The 19,693-nt window shown below is 33.9% G+C and overlaps 1 protein-coding gene across 1 annotated transcript; it reads left to right on the forward strand.

Moving 5' to 3' along the window:
• The first annotated feature begins 595 nt into the window (after nt 1-595).
• LOC126727226 (cysteine-rich receptor-like protein kinase 10) lies at nt 596-4,484 on the forward strand. The gene is made up of 7 exons (XM_050432801.1): nt 596-1,665; nt 2,153-2,287; nt 2,404-2,501; nt 2,672-2,882; nt 3,154-3,391; nt 3,631-3,781; nt 3,943-4,484. Exons 1-7 carry the CDS (start codon nt 873-875, stop codon nt 4,267-4,269), a joined length of 1,953 nt encoding a protein of 650 aa, XP_050288758.1. The 5' UTR covers nt 596-872; the 3' UTR covers nt 4,270-4,484.
• Nucleotides 4,485-19,693: the final 15,209 nt, after the last annotated feature.

Below are 19,693 nucleotides of genomic sequence, written 5' to 3' on the forward strand. Positions count from 1 at the left end.
AGAATTAAGCGGTTACAAGTATAAAAAAATCTTATCCTATTAGCATATCCCAAAACACTAACCTATAGTTGAATCTACTACCCTGTACCATCAACAGGCATATGGGTGGTCTCTAATGGTTTGGTGGGTTGGGAGAGGGGTTTGTTTCTTGGTAGGTTGGTTGATGTGTTTTGTGTTGATTGAAAGTATTTTACACCGAGGCCATGTATAAAATATTTTACACCTCGCTCAACTATGTTTACTTGGTCAATTGAAAACACTACCAATTTTTTCAATATTGTGTGGTACACCAAACAACATAAAACAATAAAAGCATTTTCATAAGAAAAATGCTAACCACAAACTATTTTACAAACCGCTGTTGTTATGAGTAGTTATTAATAAGTAAAAATGTGATATTAATAGTAGGTCTAAATGAGAATTAGTAAGAATTTGTTACATCAATAATTTATAAAAATATTATAAAATAGTTTGTTTGTAGCCTTACTCAAACCTCGCCATCATTCTCTAAAAAAAAAAAAAAAAAAAAAAAAAACCTCGCCATCATTACCTTTCCTATTCCTTCTCCATCAACGAATTTTCTTGTGCCACATTTTCCACTTTGACTGAGTGGAATCTTCAGAATTTTCTTACTCCAGCTAGCACTTTCATTTCTTCTTCTCTAACAAGAACACGACAGAATTAAAGTAGCTTCACACGCTTTAATTTCCACGAACATCAACCGTGTCAATGTTTTCTCACTTTCACAAGTCAAGTCAACGTTAACATTTAAATTTTTTTTTTTTTTTTTTTTTTTTTTTTTTGAGAAAACAAAGACATGTTAACATCTTATCTTGAATATTGATTAAGAACATGAGAGAACTGATATCAAAATGAGTTTGCCTTCGGTCAAGGCCTCCATGATTACCTTTGTGTTCCTTTCCTTGCTTACTAGTTTCCACAGCAAAATTAGTGAAGCTGCCTCAGCTAACCGCGCCTATGTTTGTCCAAAAGAACCCAATTTCACTCCCAATAGCACCTACGAGTCCAATCTCAACCACCTCCTCTCTTCACTTTCCTCCAATGCTAATCTCGAAACTGGTTTCTATAACACCACCGTTGGTCACAACCCACCCAACATAGTATACGGCCTCTTTCTCTGCCGAGGCGATGTCACCCCCAGTGTCTGCCAAGACTGTGTATCAACAGCAACAAAAGACATAGTTCAGCACTACTGTCCCACAGGAATTGAGGCCACAGTTTGGTACGACAAGTGCATGTTACGCTACTCAAACGAATCATTCTTTTCCAGCATGATTGACTTGCCCAAATATTACTATTGTAACGATAGCAAGATAACTGTGCTAGACCGCTTCGATCAGATATTGGGAACCATGATTAATGACTCGGTGACTCAGGCCACAGGTGCTCATGATGAGCCCGGTGCTACCAAGTTTGCCACCAAAGAAGCCAGCCTTTCTTCATCGATAAAGCTGTATAGCCTTGTTCAGTGCACTCCGGACATCTCTAGCTACGATTGTGATAAGTGTCTTCGGGGACTAATTGCAAATATTCCATTTAGTTGTAGTGGAAAGCAGGGGGCAATAGCTTTAACTCCAAGTTGCAATTTTAGGTACGAAGTGTACCAATTTTACCGGATCCTCGATACGCCACCACCTCGATCAGGTTTGGTCCCAACTGTCTCCTCCTGTTTTTATTTTTTATTTTTATTTTTATTTTTCCCTTTCTTTAAGAATGACTGGCTCTAGTAAAAAATATCCTTTTATACTCGTTTGCATCCACTATTTTATATTAATATCAATAATAGATGTAGGAATATTTATATTTTTAAAATATCCATATTTTGATACTAGATATAAAACCGAATGTAAGTCTTTTTTTTTTTCTGCAATTATACTTTTACCTGTGTAAATTAAAGTAGCATTGCAAAAAAAAGAAAAGATTTGAAATATGAACATTTTTGTGTTAGTGTTCAATTGTTGATATTGTTGTAAAACATAGGATGTAAATGAGTGTTAGAGGATATGTTTCCTTTTTATTTTATTTTATTTTTTTAATGGGGAATCAAATTTTATATAGAACATACAATAAACATTTTCTTTTTTCTGTACCATTGCCATATCAATTGATAAAGACATTATTGATTAAGCAGGAAAAAGCCGAATCTCATCACTAACAATCATTGCCATCGTTACTCCAATTGCTGTCTCAATGGTGCTATTGGCTATGGTGTACTGCCTCCAAAGGATGAGTGCAAGAAAGAAATCCCCTATGGAGGAGGAAAATGGTAATGAACGATTTTTATTTATTTCATTGGTTGTACGTGTTGCTCTTATATACAGAGTATTCCCTACATTTGCCATTTGATTGTGTAGCTTCTAATTTATGAAATTACAACTGTAGAATCCTTACTATTTGATTTGGCAACGCTTAAAGCTGCCACAAACAAGTTCTCAGAAGATAACAAGCTTGGTAAGGGTGGATTTGGAGAGGTTTACAAGGTATTAAACTGGTATAATATATCTTTATTTTTTTCTTCTTTCTGGTATAATCTTCTGTAATAGTAGTGGTAAATAAAATACATGCAAAATCTGAGCAATTCTAAATTCAGAACCTTTTCATTTTGAGATCTTATAAGCTGCTCTAACAGTGTTTGAAAAGCACTTAACAGGGCATACTTTCAAATGGACAAGAAATAGCTGCGAAGATGCTTTCAAAAAACTCCACTCAAGGTGCAGAAGAATTTAAGAATGAAGTTGCAATTCTAGCTAAGCTTCAGCACAGAAATTTGGTGAGGTTATTTGGATTTTGCTTGGAAGGAGAAGAAAAAATACTTGTCTATGAATATGTGCCTAACAAAAGTCTTGACTATTTTCTAAATGGTTAGTTATTTCTAAACAGATTTCTAATTTCCTTGTGTTTGCGAATGCATGATTGCTATTAAAATTATACCCTACTAAAAATTTATAGAATCTTGTAACCCTATATAACGGAGCTTTTTGCTTCATTGTATATTAAAGACCTTATGAAGATGCAAGAGAGGCAAAAATTAAATTTCCATTCTGTACTTGTCTTTTTAAATTGAATCAAAAAATATATTTTTTAATATGTGCTTGATTCTAACTTGAATATTGAATTTTGATGATTGTGTAGACCTTGAAAAACAAAGAATATTAAATTGGTCAATGCGTTACAAGATTATTGGAGGGATTGCACGGGGGATCCTTTATCTTCATGAAGATTCTCGGCTTAGAATTATACACCGTGATCTTAAAGTTAGCAACATATTGTTAGATGAAAATATGAATCCAAAAATTTCAGATTTTGGCTTGGCAAGAATCTTTGGGAACGATCAACCTCTAGAAAATACCCACAAGATAGCAGGGACATAGTAAGTACATTACATTTCAGCAGGTATAATCGTGTAATTGTAAACCAAACTCTATGTGTGTGTGTGTGTGTGTGTGTGTGTGTGTGTGTGTGTGGGGGGGTGGGGGTGGGGGGGGGGGGGGAGAAGAGATTGGAATTCTTAGCTCTTGATTAAACATAAACATGAAAGAAAGTATTACATATGGTTCCAATACTTCATATCATCGTTTAACTAAGAGTGTTGGTGATATTGGTTTTCAGTGGTTACATGCCTCCAGAATATGCTATGTATGGACAATTCTCTATAAAAACTGATGTATTTAGTTTTGGTATCCTATTACTAGAGATTTTATGTGGCAAGAAGAACACTTCTTTCTATACATCAGACGCTGCTGAGAACCTCTTGAGCTATGTGAGTACATAACCAATAATTTTTTTTTTTTTTTTGTTTTTTTTTTTGTTTGTTTGTTTGTTTTTTTTTTTTTTTTTTTTTTTTTTCATGCATATATCATCACCTTTGAGTTAAAGGGAGAGAAGGGCGACAATATAAAAATACTTGATCAATTGATTCAGGCTTGGAAGCATTGGAGGGGTGGAACATCCTTGGAATTGTTGGATCCGACTATAAGAGATTCTTATTCTGAAATCGAAGTCAACAGATGTATCCACATTGCCTTACTATGCGTTCAAGAAAATCCAGCGGAAAGACCAACAATGGACTCAATAATTCTCATGCTAAATAGTGACTCTGTTCCTATGTTATCACCTCAACCGCCAGCAGTTTTCCTTCAAAGTAGAGCTCAGACGAACATGCCAGAGTCAGAGTCAGATCAATCTACCAGGAAGTCAATATTATTGTCTGTTGATGAAGCATCAATTACTGAAGTATACCCTCGATAGTGTAAGACGCAACCTGGGCATGACAGAAATTAATATTAGCTTTTTTTTGTCATGGAACCTAAATGGTAAGTTTCATATTACCATTGTCTGAGAATTTGGACTTTAGGATGACAAAATAATTGGAAGGCATAATACCAAATCTATTTCTGAATGGGGCTTTTGCTAGGAAAATGAATAATGGACAAAAAAATATATGAAAGATTGGTTTTGAGGTACATTGAAATTTGAATCGTTGTCTTTAACAATATATATCCCCACTCAGAGAGAGTACGTTTCCTAACAAATTGTCTTCAAGATATAACAAGTTTGAATTCTCCATAATTGCTATAAAAAAACTGAATATGAATATAAATAGAAAATAAAGAGACACTAAGCACTATTTAAATGTCACTATTGAAGAGTTACAACATGCAAAATATTAAAATTGTTACTAGCCATTCGCGTATGGCACAAATTATTAAGCCTTAAACTGTTTTGCTCGAAACTTCACTTGAGTGAATTGTCGTTTTGAGGAGGGTTAAATAGTTGTCTTTAAGACAATATTTTCTTTTTGCTGAATAGTCTTTAAGATAATATTTTCCCTCACTTACTTACTGTTCATTAGAGTCTCTCTGGCCAACCTTTGAATTGAATCATTCTCTTAGCAGGGTGTTTGTCAGATTGCAAGAATTCCTTAGTCCTTCGTTGCGGTTGCATCTCTTATGTGAATTTTTTGAGCTCCCACTAGTACTACGGCCCAAAACAAAAAAAAAAAAAAAGGATTTCGTTGCGTTTACTTTCACCATCAAGGCTTAATTTTTAGAACCCAGTGATTTCCCACAGAGCCCATGACATAAAAAATAAAAAATAAAACCCATGTCTGGCTCGTGCCCTTAGCCCACCCAATCACTCAATCCATTCCAAACATTCAAACACCACTCACAGCCCAAAAATAAAAACGCCTTTCAGACTCCGGTATTCTAAATTTCTAAAAACTTTTACAATAATCTAAAATAGAGAGGAAAAATGAATAAAACTTTTTACGAGAGCTACGGAGGATTTTTTTTTTTTTGAGAAAAGCTACAGAGGATTTGACCAGCAACGATGAATGATTTGGCAAGTGGGACTTCAAATGTTAGAACGGAGGCCAAGAAGTTTTGGGCGAAAGAAGCGAATTTCACAACTTTGTAAATGCAGTACACCCTTTTCCAGTGCACGCCAGACCTTTCGATTACGATTGTAATAGGTGTCTTCACCCTTCAGTTTTAACTTTTAGGGTCTGTTTGGATGGAAGGAGAAAAGAGAGGGAGTGAATAAGAATAGAGTAGAATTAACTGAAAATAAGCTAATTTTGAATCAAATTTACTCTATTCTACTCCCCCTTCCTCCACAAGAACTGTCAAATATGATTGTGAACTCAAAACCATCATAAGCAAACTAGTTTAAAAAATAAAAATTACGTTGCACAAATGGAAATTCAACCCAGCAAAATGAAGGAAACAATATTGCACATTTTAAAATGCAGTGTTTATGACCTCATATTTATTAGCCAAAAGTTGGCACGTTTTCTTGACTCTATTGTTTATAAGAAACTCCCTCAAGAAGAAGCATAATCTAAATAATATAGTTTTATAATTATTTTACATGTAAAAGGAATAGGTGCAATTGAGAAGACTGATAATTTGACATGATCCATGACATAGAGTATTTTTTATTTTTTATTTTGGTTCTTTTATGATAATGATATCATCAGTTAACTTTGAAATTGAATAGTGCATACTTAAAATATATACTTTCTGATTGTTTTGTTTGAGATTTTGTTGTGGAATTGAACTTTGAACCCAATTCTTAAAATTTGTTAAAGAATTGTGCCTTTTCCATTCGGAGTTAGGTGGATAGAGCAATGGCAATAAGCTTAGTCTTTTGCTTTTTTGGGTAATACTCTTTTTGTTTAGAATGTTCTTGGCTTGATTGGTGAGAGAACTTAATAAAAGAGCTTCGATGTGCATGTGGGGTGGTGTCTCTGATGGTCGAGTGGGTTGGGGGAGGAAGGGAGGTCGGTTGATGTGTTTTGTGTTGATTGAAAATGTTTTATACCAAGGCCATGTATAAAATATTTTACATCTCTCTCAACTGTGTTTTCCTGATCAATTGAAAATATTTTTTATTTGACCAGAAATTTGAGCAATAAGGCTTAGTTTTGGAAAGCTCCTAATGATTTCACTGTGTTTATTTTCACCATCAAGGTAATAAGTTCTGGAAAGCATCACTAATATTTTTGTATTTCATATAGTTGTTTTTCTCATAGACATTGCTTTTGTACTTGGTATTGAGGCAATGGGTCACAGACTCTAGAACCTAGTGATTTCTCACACAGCCCGTTACAGAGAAAAGAAACAAACCCCCCTCAGGCCTCTCGCCCTAAGCCCACCCAATCACTCAATCCAAACACCACTCACTGCCAAACCACCAGCACCAGTCCCCCCCCCCCCCCCCCCCCCCAAATCTCTCTCCAAAAAATAAAAACAAAAAGGAAAAGAAAGGGACAGAAAGAGATGCCTTTAAAATCTTTTCTTAGAGCATTCACAATAAGAAAGCTAAAAAATATAGTTTTTAGGAATTCAAAATACTACTTTATCTATTTTAACACTTCACTTTATAACACATCCGATATCAAAGATTTTATTTTAACATTCAACTTATTAAATTAATATAAACAACACAATAAAATAATATATCCAACACAATAAAACCATCATAAGCAAACTAATTTAAAAAATAAAAATTACATTGCACAAATGGAAATTCAACCCAGCAAAATGAAGGAAAAAATATTGCACATTTTAAAATGCAGTGTTTATGACCTCATACTGAAATTTTTAACCGCAAATTTTCATTGAATAATTCTTTCAATTCTGAGGCAAAAAGATATTTATTAGCCAAAAGTTGGCACGTTTTCTTGACTCTATTGTTTATAAGAAACTCCCTCAAGAAGAAGCATAATCTAAATAATATGGTTTTATAATTATTTTACATGTAAAAGGAATAGGTGCAATTGAAAAGACTGATAATTTGACATGATCCATGACATATAATATTTTTTATTTTTTATTTTGGTTCTTTTATGATAATGATATCATCAGTTAACTTTGAAATTGAATAGTGCATACTTAAAATATATACTTTCTGATTGTTTTGTTTAAGATTTTGTTGTGGAATTGAACTTTGAACCCAATTCTTGAAATTTGTTAAAGAATTGTGCCTTTTCCATTCGGAGTTTGGTGGATAGAGCAATGGCAATAAGCTTAGTCTTTTGCTTTTTTGGGTAATACTCTTTTTGTTTAGAATGTTCTTGGGGGAGGAAGGGAGGTCGGTTGATGTGTTTTGTGTTGATTGAAAATGTTTTATACCAAGGCCATGTATAAAATATTTGACATCTCTTTCAACTGTGTTTTCCTGATCAATTGAAAATATTTTTTATTTGACCAGAAATTTGAGCAACAAGGCCTAGTTTTGGAAAGCTCCTAATGATTTCACTGTGTTGATTTTCACCATCAAGGTAATAAGTTTTGGAAACCATGTAACACCCCATAATTTTGATACCAATTAAATTATTATACGTAAATTTTTAATGGAGGCCTATAATTAAAATGGATTAAATTAATTTGGGCCTAAGGTAATAAAAAGAAGATAAATACTATGGAATATGAAGCCCAAGTGAGGTGACATAGTACTTATATGGGCCTTGAAAACCCTAGCCTTTCTTCTTAGGTCACACGTGTTTTGCTGATGGGATTTCTATTTGCTTCAGCCGACTATTGAATTCTGCCCTTCTTCACTGTGGCGTTGAGTTGGAGTCTTCAGGTATGATTTTTCTCATGCTCAAGATTTAAGAAGTTTGATAGTCTATAGCTTTCAATTGATATGAACCTAGACTATCATTATACTAATAGAAAAGGGGTCCTATAATTGTATTATATTAGATAAAGATTTGGTCAATATGTCAGGAAGGAACACAGACTTGAAATTGAGCCAAATAGAGTAATAGGTTTGGACTTGGTCACCATGTTAAAGTGAAAAGAATGCTTATGTTATTGCATTCACACTAAGCCACAATTGTTGACCGGTTGTTATTGCATTCACACTAAGCCATTGACCGGTTATTATGCATTCACACTAAGCCACAATTGTTGACTGGTTATTTTGCATTCACACTAGTTCAACCGTGTAATAGGTTTTGGGTCTTTGGAGTGATGAATACAATATTAAAATAGGAACTTTTTATTTATATAGCCGTATGGTCCTCCATAGGCTTTGAAATGGATTTGACATAACTTTAATATATGGCTTCTACCTTTGATTTATAGCTTTATATACTAGGTTGATCAGGTAGGTTTATTTATATATATATTCTGTGGCTTCAAGGGAAAAAAATGTAAGCATCTGGATTGATAAATTAAGAATACTATCTCATGGCTACCCATGTTAGATTGAATATATATATATATATATATATATATAATGGTTAGAGTCAATGGACATCCAGTGACATCAAGAGGGAATGCTAAGCAACAAATTAAGGCAATATGTGGCTTCCAATAGTAAATTTGATAGTTAAGTGAATAAATGGAGGATTTTGGATATATTAATATTGTTTAGGATAAAACCGTTTAAGTGTGAAAATAAATTTTGAAGTGGAAAATTGTGTATTGATGAACCTATTTTTGTTATTGCTAGGTTCTAATTCTACTGAATTGTTGTGATTCAAGGGAGGTTGATTTCCTTTATTTTTGCAGCTAAGAGGTAAGTGCTGTTTACTAATTTTGGGGGTTTTCCCAAAACAGTGTTAATTATTAAACTATTTTATATGAAAGAATATGTTGATATTCTATATAAAAATGAATATTTTACAAATGTTTGATGTGCACATTGGCTATTCGTTTTATGAAAAACTTGTGGGACAACCTAATTTTATTTAAACTAGTATGTGTGAATATGTCTTTATATTTTGAGAAGTATGAATGGATTATTTTGTGAGCATATTGAATATGTTTTGAAAACCTATGGCAAGTCGTGATTAGAAGCTCAGTATGGTATTTAGTCCTTAGCAAGGGACAATCATGCTGCAGCTAGTCCTTAGCAAGGGACGGTCCCAAAAGGGGACAGTGCACATTTGATAGTTCCTTAGCAAGGGAGCATACTATTGAGGATCCAAAAGGAAGCTCCTTAGCAAGGGAGTGTACCTTTAGGTTCCAAAGGAGCCATCCTTAAGAAATGGGATGAAAGGAGGTTCCAGTCCCAAAAAGGGGACAACACAACCCTGTCAACGGGGCGTAAACGTTGACCACGAGAAAAGCCTAGGAAATTGTTTATGTGATGGTATCAATATATATATTATGATGACTCACAATATAAAGATATTATTTTCCTCTACATGAAATAGTTGATGCCAAAATATTGATGAGTTATAAGTTGTGAATCTGTTGAAAGAATTATTTATTTGAAAGGTTTGTTCCCACACCCCAATGTTAGTGAATTCCACTTATTGAGTTATCTCACCCCCCCTTTATTTCCCATTACAGATACATTAGGTGGATTACTGGAGTAGAGATTCTTGGGAGACAGAAGTTACAAACTGTTTTTGTGGAACTGAGGATTTTATTATTATTTTATGGCATTAAACTTTGTATTGGAGAATTATTTTGTGGATGTTTTGTATTTGGTGAATTAGAGCTCTGACTTTTGTAATCAGATTCAGGTTGCTAGTTTCTTTTATTTAATATTTGTTATGGATTATTCAGATTAAATAGACTTTTATTGCCTTTGATTTTGGGGCGTTACATAGCATCACTAATATTTTTGTATTTCATATAGTTGTTTTTCTCATAGACATTGCTTTTGTACTTGGTATTGAGGCAATGGGTCACAGACTCTAGAACCCAGTGATTTCCCACACAGCCCGTTACAGAGAAAAGAAACAAACCCTCCTCAGGCCTCTTGCCCTAAGCCCACCCAATCACTCAATCCAAACACCACTCACTGCCAAACCACCAGCACCACTCCCCCCCCCCCCCCCCAAATCTCTCTCCAAAAAAAAAAAAAAACAAACAAAAAGGAAAAGAAAGAGACAGAAAGAGATGCCTTTAAAATCTTTTCTTAGAGCATTCACAGTAAGAAAGTTGAAAAATATAGTTTTTAGGAATTCAAAATACTACTTTATCTATTTTAACACTTCACTTTATAACACATCCGACATCAAAGATTTTATTTTAACATTCAACTTATTAAATTAATATAAACAACACAATAAAATAATATATCCAACACAATAAATAACAATCACAACCATCAACACATTAAAATACCATTTTTTTTAACACCATACATTAAAAAATTAATTTTTTTTTTTTTTTTTTTAGTTTTAAACTACAATGAGTTGCTATCTATAGTAGTTCACTGTAGCTGATACTCAAATTTTTTTTAGTTTACTTCCTATGTTCTACAATGCATTTTGAGAGTATTGGTTGCTAAATTGAGGTTTTAATCAATTTAGGAACCGGGAATGTTCTTAGAACATTTATATCCAATTTTTAAAATTTTATTATTATTATTATCTGTATATATTAAGATGATTCAAAAAGTTAGTTATTGCTTTTTTTACTATAAAAAATACCTCTAAAATTAATTAACCAACAACTTAAAAATGGGGTTAAAATACTAAATTGACAAAAGAAAATTAGTTATTGCTTTTTTTTATTATCAAAAATACCCCTACCTAAAACATAAAAATTGGGTTAAAATAGTAAATGGACAAAAATAATAAATTCCTAATTCTTCTTTTTTTGAGAGAGTTTCAACTTATGACGTCCGCTCCTAATGATAGCTCTTTTGTCATCAGATCAAGACACCAATCAGTTATTGCTTTTTGGACAGTATTATCTTCTGTATATATTAAGAGGATTCAAAAAGTTAATTATTGCTTTTTTTACTATCAAAAATACCCCTAAAATTAATTAATCAATAACTTAAAAATGGGGTTAAAATAGTAAATTGACAAAAGAAAATTAGTTATTTTTTTTTTATTGTCAAAAATACCCCTACCTAAAACTTAAAAATGGTGTTAAAATAATAAATTGACAAAAATAATAAATTCCTACTTTTTCTTTTTTTGAGAGAGTTTCAACCTATGGTGTTCGCTCTTGATGATAGCTCTTTTGTCATCAGACCAAAACACCAATCAGTTTTTGGTGTAGGCAGGGATTAAACCCCAGATCTCTTATTTAACCATCAGAGACTTTACCAGTTGAGCTAACTGGAACCCACAATAAATTCCTACTTCTACGTTGAAATGCCTTCCTACTTCTAATAAACTCCTATTTCTACGTTGATATAAATTCCTATTTCTACTCAATAGCTAAAAAAACCTCCCCATTCCTACTTCTACATTGATATAAATTCCTACTTCTACTCAATAACTTTAAAAACTCCTCATGTATACTCCCCATGTATTTACCTTCCCCACATTTTCTGAATAGAATTTCTCCTAAAAAAGAAACGTGTAAAGAAAAGTGATAATTGATTATCCTAACCAATTGTTATCAAGCCTTAAACATGTAGGTGTAAGGAATTTTTAAGTTTTTACTTATCTAAAATTTTAAAATTTAGTTAAGGAGTAACCGAGTAAGAGAGATTTCTAAACAATTTTAAAACTTTTATTTTATTAAAAAAATAAAAGAAAAGATAAGGATTAGAAGTTGACTATTTTAAATTTTAAATAGTCAATGGATGCCTTTTCTATGCGCAAAATAAAAAACAAACTAACTTTCATGTTTATCTTAATCTATAAAGAAAATTAGTGTTTGCTATTTATTCATAGAATATTTAAAGTCCATCTATTAGTTTTTATTTTTTTTTAAATTGTTGCAAATCTATATAATATTCTATTATGTACCATCAGATTTTTATAAAGTACTACAAAGTACTTATAAGATTTTCATCACACCCGATTTTTTTTTTTTTTTTTTTTTTTGGTGATTCGAAAATATAGTAATCTCAAATTATAATAGATGTAAATTATTAAAATTTACCCAAAAAATAGAAGAGACTCAGAGCACGCGCGTAGAGGCTAGTTATTATTATTATCTTAGCCTAGCAAAAACTACTTTACCATTTTAAATAATAATAATAATAATAATTCAATAGTTAGAGCAAAGGTGTGGGGGTTTTATAAAACCTGAAAACCGCTACAATTAAACTAGTTCTTGTATCTGAAGAAAAATAAGAACAAAAACTAAAATAAAATGGTACAAACTTTTTACACTTGTACTGAAATTAGATTGGGAAAAATCTTAGATTTGTGGTTGAAAATAAAATAAAAGAGATACTTCTATTGGATGATATGTATGAGAAATCTATGCTTTGAGCTTTGATTGGAATCTGTGCTTTGAGCTTTGACGAAGACAATCAAAAACTTATCGAGAGAGGGAGAGAGAGAGAGAGAGAGGCTGCGAGGCTGTCTGGTTTTTTTTTTTTTTTTCATCACTCCTCAATCAATTTTCGTTACTCTTCATTCATCATTTAAAATACCCCAATTTCCTATACCCACCCATTTGGCACATTATTTCCAACTTCTTTTAACTCAAAACTTTGTACTTGCTGTGGGACCCATACCTAAGCACCATGTCAAGCATTCTTGTTAGCCTAGTCCACTCGGTGAAGAATGCCAAGTCCACCACTACCACGAAGGGCAAGAAGGGCAAGCTCGGGCGTGGCGCCTTGCCACCACTGCCACCAAGGGAAGGCGCGACGGTCTTAGAAGCACACGCTCAGGTGCAGCGCCTCACCATGGACGGAAAAGACCCCACCCTCGATGTGGGTCCCAATAGCCTTCCTCTCTTCACTTCCACACCTTCCCTATCCCTTCTCTCCTACAAAGACACTTGCTCCTATTTCAAATTCAGGTACCCAAATCAAAGTTTCAACAAAAACCCACTTGTATTTATAGTTTAATAATTGATAATTTGGTCATTTTTGTGTGGATTTGGATTAGTATGGAGTCTTTGAAATCGGCTAGTGTTTTTTTTTTTTTTTTTTTTTTTTTTTTTTTTTTGTGGATGCACATGTTTGTGGGTTTGTGTTTGTGTGTTAGAGAAAAGATCGTGAGAAGTGAAGAAAGAAAGAAAGAAAAAGAAGAAGAAAAAAAAAAGAAAAAAGAAAAAGAAGAGAACCCAGAAACCCAGTGAAAAGGAATGGAAAAAAGAAAAAAGAAAAAAGAAAAAAAAAATGTAACCAAACCCAGAAACCTGATGTTTAAAGGAAAGGAAAAAAAAAAAAAAAAAAAAAAAAAAAACCCAAGCCCAGAAACCTAGTGAAAAGGAATGGAAAAAAAAGGAAAAAAGAACTGATGCTTGCAACGAAGAACAAAGAAAGAATAGTTTGTTTCTTGATTTTATTTTATTTTTTTATTTTATGGGTCTGAGATGAGAAAGGCAAAAAAGAAGAAAAAAGAAAAAGAAAAAAAAAAAAGAACGAACTAAAGAACAGAGAAAGAAGAGAGACAAAAATAAAGAAAAGTGGAAAAAAAAAAAAAAAAAAAAAAAAAAGAGAGAGTTACCTGTGGGAAATCTAACTTGACAAGACAAGTGGGTCCCATTAATGAGTGTTTAATTACCTAAAATGTGTTTTCAGTTTCCATAACCCATCACTAAAAAATCAGATAATTGAGTGATGGAAACAAAAACTGAAAACATCCCCAAACAAACCATTCAGCCATGGAACTCATGTATTTTGAGTTATGGGTGATAGAAACAAAGTTATGAGTGATGGAAACACAAAATCCAAACAGCCCTAGAGACTTTGACAAGATGACTGCATTACCGAAAAAATATGGGAAAAGAAAAAAAAAAACAAAAAACAACTAGAGTAAACGTGTGACTAGGAAAGTGGGAATGGGAATGAATGACTTGTCTAGTGATATTTTGGACTTTGGCTTTAGTTTTTTATTTTTACTTTTTACTCTTTTAATAATAAATAGTTAAAAGTTAATGTTAAACTATTAAGTGCCTATTTGTTTCAACATTTTCAACCCAAAAAACCTGTTTTGAAGAAAGCTGAACCACAAAACCCGTTTGGTTATAAAATGCAATTTTTTGGAAAAAGTTGCATTTTGAGTTTGTGAAGAGAATGCGCAAAGTGAAAAAGGAGCTCAGAGGTGCATTTTGGAAAAAGCTCGTGCGCGTTGATTTATATCCGTTGGACTCACAGGGCAATTACCAAATTACCCTTCAATAAACTTTGCCCTTTTCTCTTCTCCCTCATATACTTGCCCCTCTGTTATAGACCAACACCGGTCAAGAAAGTATCAACCAAATACAAACACAGCACCACCCAACTATCACGGTCTACCACCACAACCCATTTCAACATTTGATAATCCAAACACAAAATCAAACCAAAAATAACTCAAAATCAACACAAAACAACTTAAAATCAACTCAAACCCCATTGGAAAACCCATCCCAAACCCAACTCAAAATCAACCCAAAACAAAATCAACTCAAAATCAAACCCAAAATCCACAGAAAATCAACTTAAAATTAAACTATTAATTGAAAACCCATAACCCAAACCCAAAATCAAAATCAAAGACAAACCCAAAGGTGGCAAAGACTTAAGGGATCTGAGAATTAAGGAGAGAGATGAGGGATTTTCATATGTTTCAATCATCTTCATTATCATCTTCTCTCTTCCTTGTAGATTTCGAACTGTCAAAAAAAAGAGTTTTGCGGCAACTGGAACATTTTGGAGGAAGTGGAAGGGAAAAAGGGGAAAGAAGGAACAAAAAAAGAAAAGTGGAATGTTTTGGAGGAAGTGATAGGGAAAAAGGGGAAAGAAGGGAAAAAAAAAAAGAAAAAAGAAAAAAGAGAAGCGTATGAATGTGGAGAAGAAAAAAAGAGGGGAAAAAAAAGAAGGAAATACGGATGGAAAAAAAAAATAATAAGGGAAAAATAAAATAAAGAATGAGAAATTAAAATTGAGAAATGCTATCACAATATTTTCACAATAATTTTTTTAGAAACTTTGAAAGTTTTTTTTAGAATAATTTTTTAGAAAGTATTTTCACAATACTTTATATATACATTGTCTTCTTTGGTAATTTACCACTCAAACTGTCACTTTTAAAAGTGCTAGCTAAACACTTAGCTTTTTAAAAAAATGTTTTTTAACAGATTTTATTAAACACTCAGCTTTTTGAAAAAACGTTTTTTAATAGCTTTTACTAAATACTCAACTTTTTGAAAAAGCCTAATTTCAAAAAGGTGAACCTAACTTATCCTAAATAATTGTTTATAAATATATATATATATATATATATATATGTGTGTGTGTGTGTGTGTGTGTGTGTGTGTGTGTGTGAAACTTTAATAGCAAATTATACTTTGTCAACCATTATTAATTTAAAAAAAAAAAAAAAAAAAAAAGAGGAAGTATAAAGAAAATTTTCAATTTTTTATATTTTCTTAATATAATTTATAAAAAATAAAAATTCACATAAAATTTATTAAAATATTTTAAATTATATTAATTATAACATCATTGGTTTGACCATCTGTTTGACCCAATCAAACCAAAAACTGATAATCAGACTCTATTACGAATTGAAGAATAGAAAATCTGTATTTCCATTAATGAATTGAATTGATTACATGAGCTGTATATATATTGATCTGTACAGGTGTGAACACACAAACTAACAGACTAACAAAATTAACAAACTAACACACGTGCAAGCTACAAAAACTAACTAACACTCTCACGTACTAACACCTAAGTAAATATCCATACACATTAAGCTACAAGTCGTATGTGTATTATTTTCCTCTTGCATTGACCTGCCGTTTATGCTCTGTTACAGAATTAGCATCTGTATGTTCAGTGTTTTGATCCTCTGCATTCTTGACTTCGCTTCTGCTCTTGCTACTGATCTTGGCAGATTCACTTGAACTCTGATACTCCCCCTCAAGAGCAGCAGGGGCATGTATATTAAGCATTCCCATTTTACAAGTAAGAGTTGAAAATTGATTGTAATTCAAAGCTTTGGTAAGCAGGTCAGCTAACTGACAGTTTGATCTAACATGATTCAACTTAATCACCTTTTCTAACACCTTATCCCTAACCACATGACAATCTATTTCTATATGCTTTGTCCTCTCGTGGAAGACTGGATTGGAGCCAATATGCAACGCAGCTTGACTGTCACAAAACAGCAGAGCCTCCTTCTCATGATTCACTCCAATGTCCTTGAGAAAGTATAGAATCCATACTAACTCACATGTTGCTACTGCCATGGATCTGTACTCAGCTTCAGCTGAGGATCTTGATACTGTGGATTGCTTCTTGGACTTCCAAGACACTAAAGAATCACCAATGAAGATGCTATAGCCAGTCACTGATCTTCTAGTGTCAGGACATGCAGCCCAATCTGCATCAGCAAATCCTTTCAGGTGCAGATCTGTGCTAGAAGAGAACATGAGTCCTTTGCCTGGTTCACCTTTCAAATACTGCAACACTCTTTGTGCTGCACTCAGATGTGGTCTTCTTGGTTTGGACATGAACTGACTAAGTTTATGGACAGCAAAAGTGATGTCAGGTCTTGTGATTGTTAAGTACAAGAGCCTACCCACAAGCCTTCTATAATGACTAGGATCCTTAAGCTCTTCTCCTTCAAACTTGCTCAGCTTTAAGTTATGCTCCATGGGAGTCTTAGCACACTTACAGCCAAGCAATCCAGCATCACTGATTAGTTCAAGGGTGTACTTCCTTTGACAGAGAGCAATACCTTTGTCTGATCTTGCAACCTCCAAACCAAGGAAATATTTCAAATCACCCAAATCCTTAAGCTTGAACTTATCATCCAGCATGACTTTAAATTTGTCCACTTCAGCCTTGTCATTGCAAGCTATTAGAACATCATCTACATAGACCAAAAGGATCATGAAGATGTCATCATGTCTTCTGGTAAACAAGGAATAATCAGCTTTGGATTGGATGAAACCAAGCTGAATCAAGGTGCTTGAGAATTTGGCAAACCATTGCCTAGAAGCTTGCTTGAGGCCATAGATAGACTTATTGAGCTTACAAACAACCTCCCCCTGGCTGTGAAACCCTTGTGGAAGAGCCATATACACTTCTTCATCCAAGTCACCATGAAGAAAAGCATTATTTACATCCAATTGGCTAAGAAACCAACCCTTAATGGCAGCAACAGCAAGAACAATCTTGACAGAGACCATTTTAGCCACAGGGGAAAAGGTTTCAAAGTAATCAATGCCCTCCTTTTGTGTGAAACCCTTAGCCACTAATCTGGCTTTATATCTCTCAATAGAACCATCAGCTTTATACTTGATTTTGTAGACCCATTTGCAGCCAATGGAGCTCTTACCAGCAGGCAAGGGTGCCAATGTCCAGGTGTTATTAGCTTCAAGAGCTGCTATTTCAGCAGCCATGGCAGCCTGCCATTGGGGATCAGACACGGCTTGATGGTAAAATTGAGGCTCAACAAGGGAAGAAATGGCACAACAATAGGTTTTATATGAGGAAGAAAGATGGTGATATGAGACATGAGAAGAAAGGGGATGAGCAGTACCTAATTGGGAGAAGATAAAGGCTGGGCAGAAGTAGCATAATTGCAATGGAAGTCCTGTAAATAAGAAGGTTTTGTAACAGATCTAGTGGACCTTCTAAGAGGGACAGGAGCTGCAATAGGATCAAGAGATGTGTCTGGAACTTCATCAAGTAGATCATCATCAATAGTATGATGTAATTGGATGATAGATTGAGGAGTGAGGGCAGGAGTTTTGGACAGAAAAGGATCATCATGTAAGTGAGAAATAGGAGAGACACATGGTAAAGGTAATGAAGTCAGAGGAATAGATGCATTGGAGGAATGAACATAAGGGAAGATAGACTCATGGAAAACAACATCCCTAGAGACAAAAACAGCATGAGTGGCAAGATCATAGAGCTTATAACCTTTGACATTACATGGGTAGCCAAGGAAGATACATTTTCTTGCCCTTGGGGAGAATTTACTTCTATGATGAGCAATAGTAGAGGCAAAACACAGGCAGCCAAAGACTTTGAGGTGAGCATACTCAGGAGGCTTATGAAATAGAAGCTCAAAGGGTGTTTTGTCATTCAATAAGGGGGAAGGAAGTCTATTGATTAGATAGGCAGCAGTCAAGACACAATCACCCCAAAATTGCAAAGGAACTTGAGATTGAATTTGTAAAGTCCTAGCAATGGAAAGTAAGTGTTGGTGTTTTCTCTCCACAACAGAGTTTTGTTGTGGAGTATAAACACAGCTTGTTTGATGGATAATGCCATGGGAATTGAGAAAATCAGTCATGGCAAATTCTTTGGCATTGTCAGTCCTAATGGATTTAATATGTTGACCAAATTGTGTAGCAACCATAGTATAAAAGGATTGAAAGAGGGGCCTAACATCAGATTTGGATTTCATTAAGAAAAGCCAAGTGGCTCGGGTAGCATCATCCACAATGGTCAAAAAATATTTATAGCCATCCAAAGTAGGGATAGAATAAGGTCCCCAAACATCCATATGAACTAAATCAAAAGGACAAGCACAAATGTTATTATTGAAAGGAAAAGGTAATCTTTTAAGCTTGGCCATAGGACAAACTTGACAAGTCTTATTACAAAAGGATTGCAAAGATGGAATATTGGAACCTAAAACTTTAAGCTTCATATCTGAAGGATGTCCTAGTCTTGCATGCCAAAGAAAAGAAGATGCAGAACTTGCAGTGGTGGTTGCAGAGAAAGGAAGAAAAGAATCATTGAACTTGTGATTGCTTAAGTAATCAGCAAGTGAAGAGTGAGAAATGTGTTGTAGACTATCACACTGCAGCAAGTACAGCCCATCAATAGCCTTGCCCATCCCAATCGTTTTCCAAGGTAAAAGGTCCTGGATAAAACAATAAGTTGAAAGGAAAACAAGGCAATAAGGCTGGGATAAAGTGAGTGTACTGACAGAGAGCAGATTGAAGCTAAATGAAGGAACACAAAGAACATTAGTGAGGGTGAGTGAAGGGGAAAGGACAACAGTGCCTATATGAGTGACTTGAGCTGATTCCCCATTAGGCAAGTGAACCAAAGACTATATAGTAGCAGTAATTAGATCAACTGAACAAACAAAGTGGTCTGTAGCTCCAGTATCCAAAACCCATGTCCACTTATCATAAACTCTTCTATTTACTACTTGTGCAGAGAAAACACTGTGAGAGAGGTCAATACCTGACATTGGAGCACTAGCAGGTGTAGAAGATGATGCTATATTGGCCATGGAAACTTCTTTGACTGAAGCAGAAGGTATAATGGATGAAGCAGAAGCTCCAAATAGTGCAAAAAGCTGTTGATACTGCTCCGG

Source organism: Quercus robur, chromosome 5, assembly GCF_932294415.1.
Source record: "Quercus robur chromosome 5, dhQueRobu3.1, whole genome shotgun sequence".
Lineage (NCBI taxonomy): Eukaryota > Viridiplantae > Streptophyta > Magnoliopsida > Fagales > Fagaceae > Quercus > Quercus robur.

Excerpts from the sequence above, each read along its gene's own strand:
- LOC126727226 (XM_050432801.1), top strand. The coding sequence starts at position 873 with ATGAGTTTGCCTTCGGTCAAGGCCTCCATGATTACCTTTGTGTTCCTT. Across the intron at positions 1,666-2,152 it reads TACGCCACCACCTCGATCAG|GAAAAAGCCGAATCTCATCA; the intron begins GTTTGGTCCCAA and ends TTGATTAAGCAG. Across the intron at positions 3,782-3,942 it reads CTGAGAACCTCTTGAGCTAT|GCTTGGAAGCATTGGAGGGG; the intron begins GTGAGTACATAA and ends CAATTGATTCAG.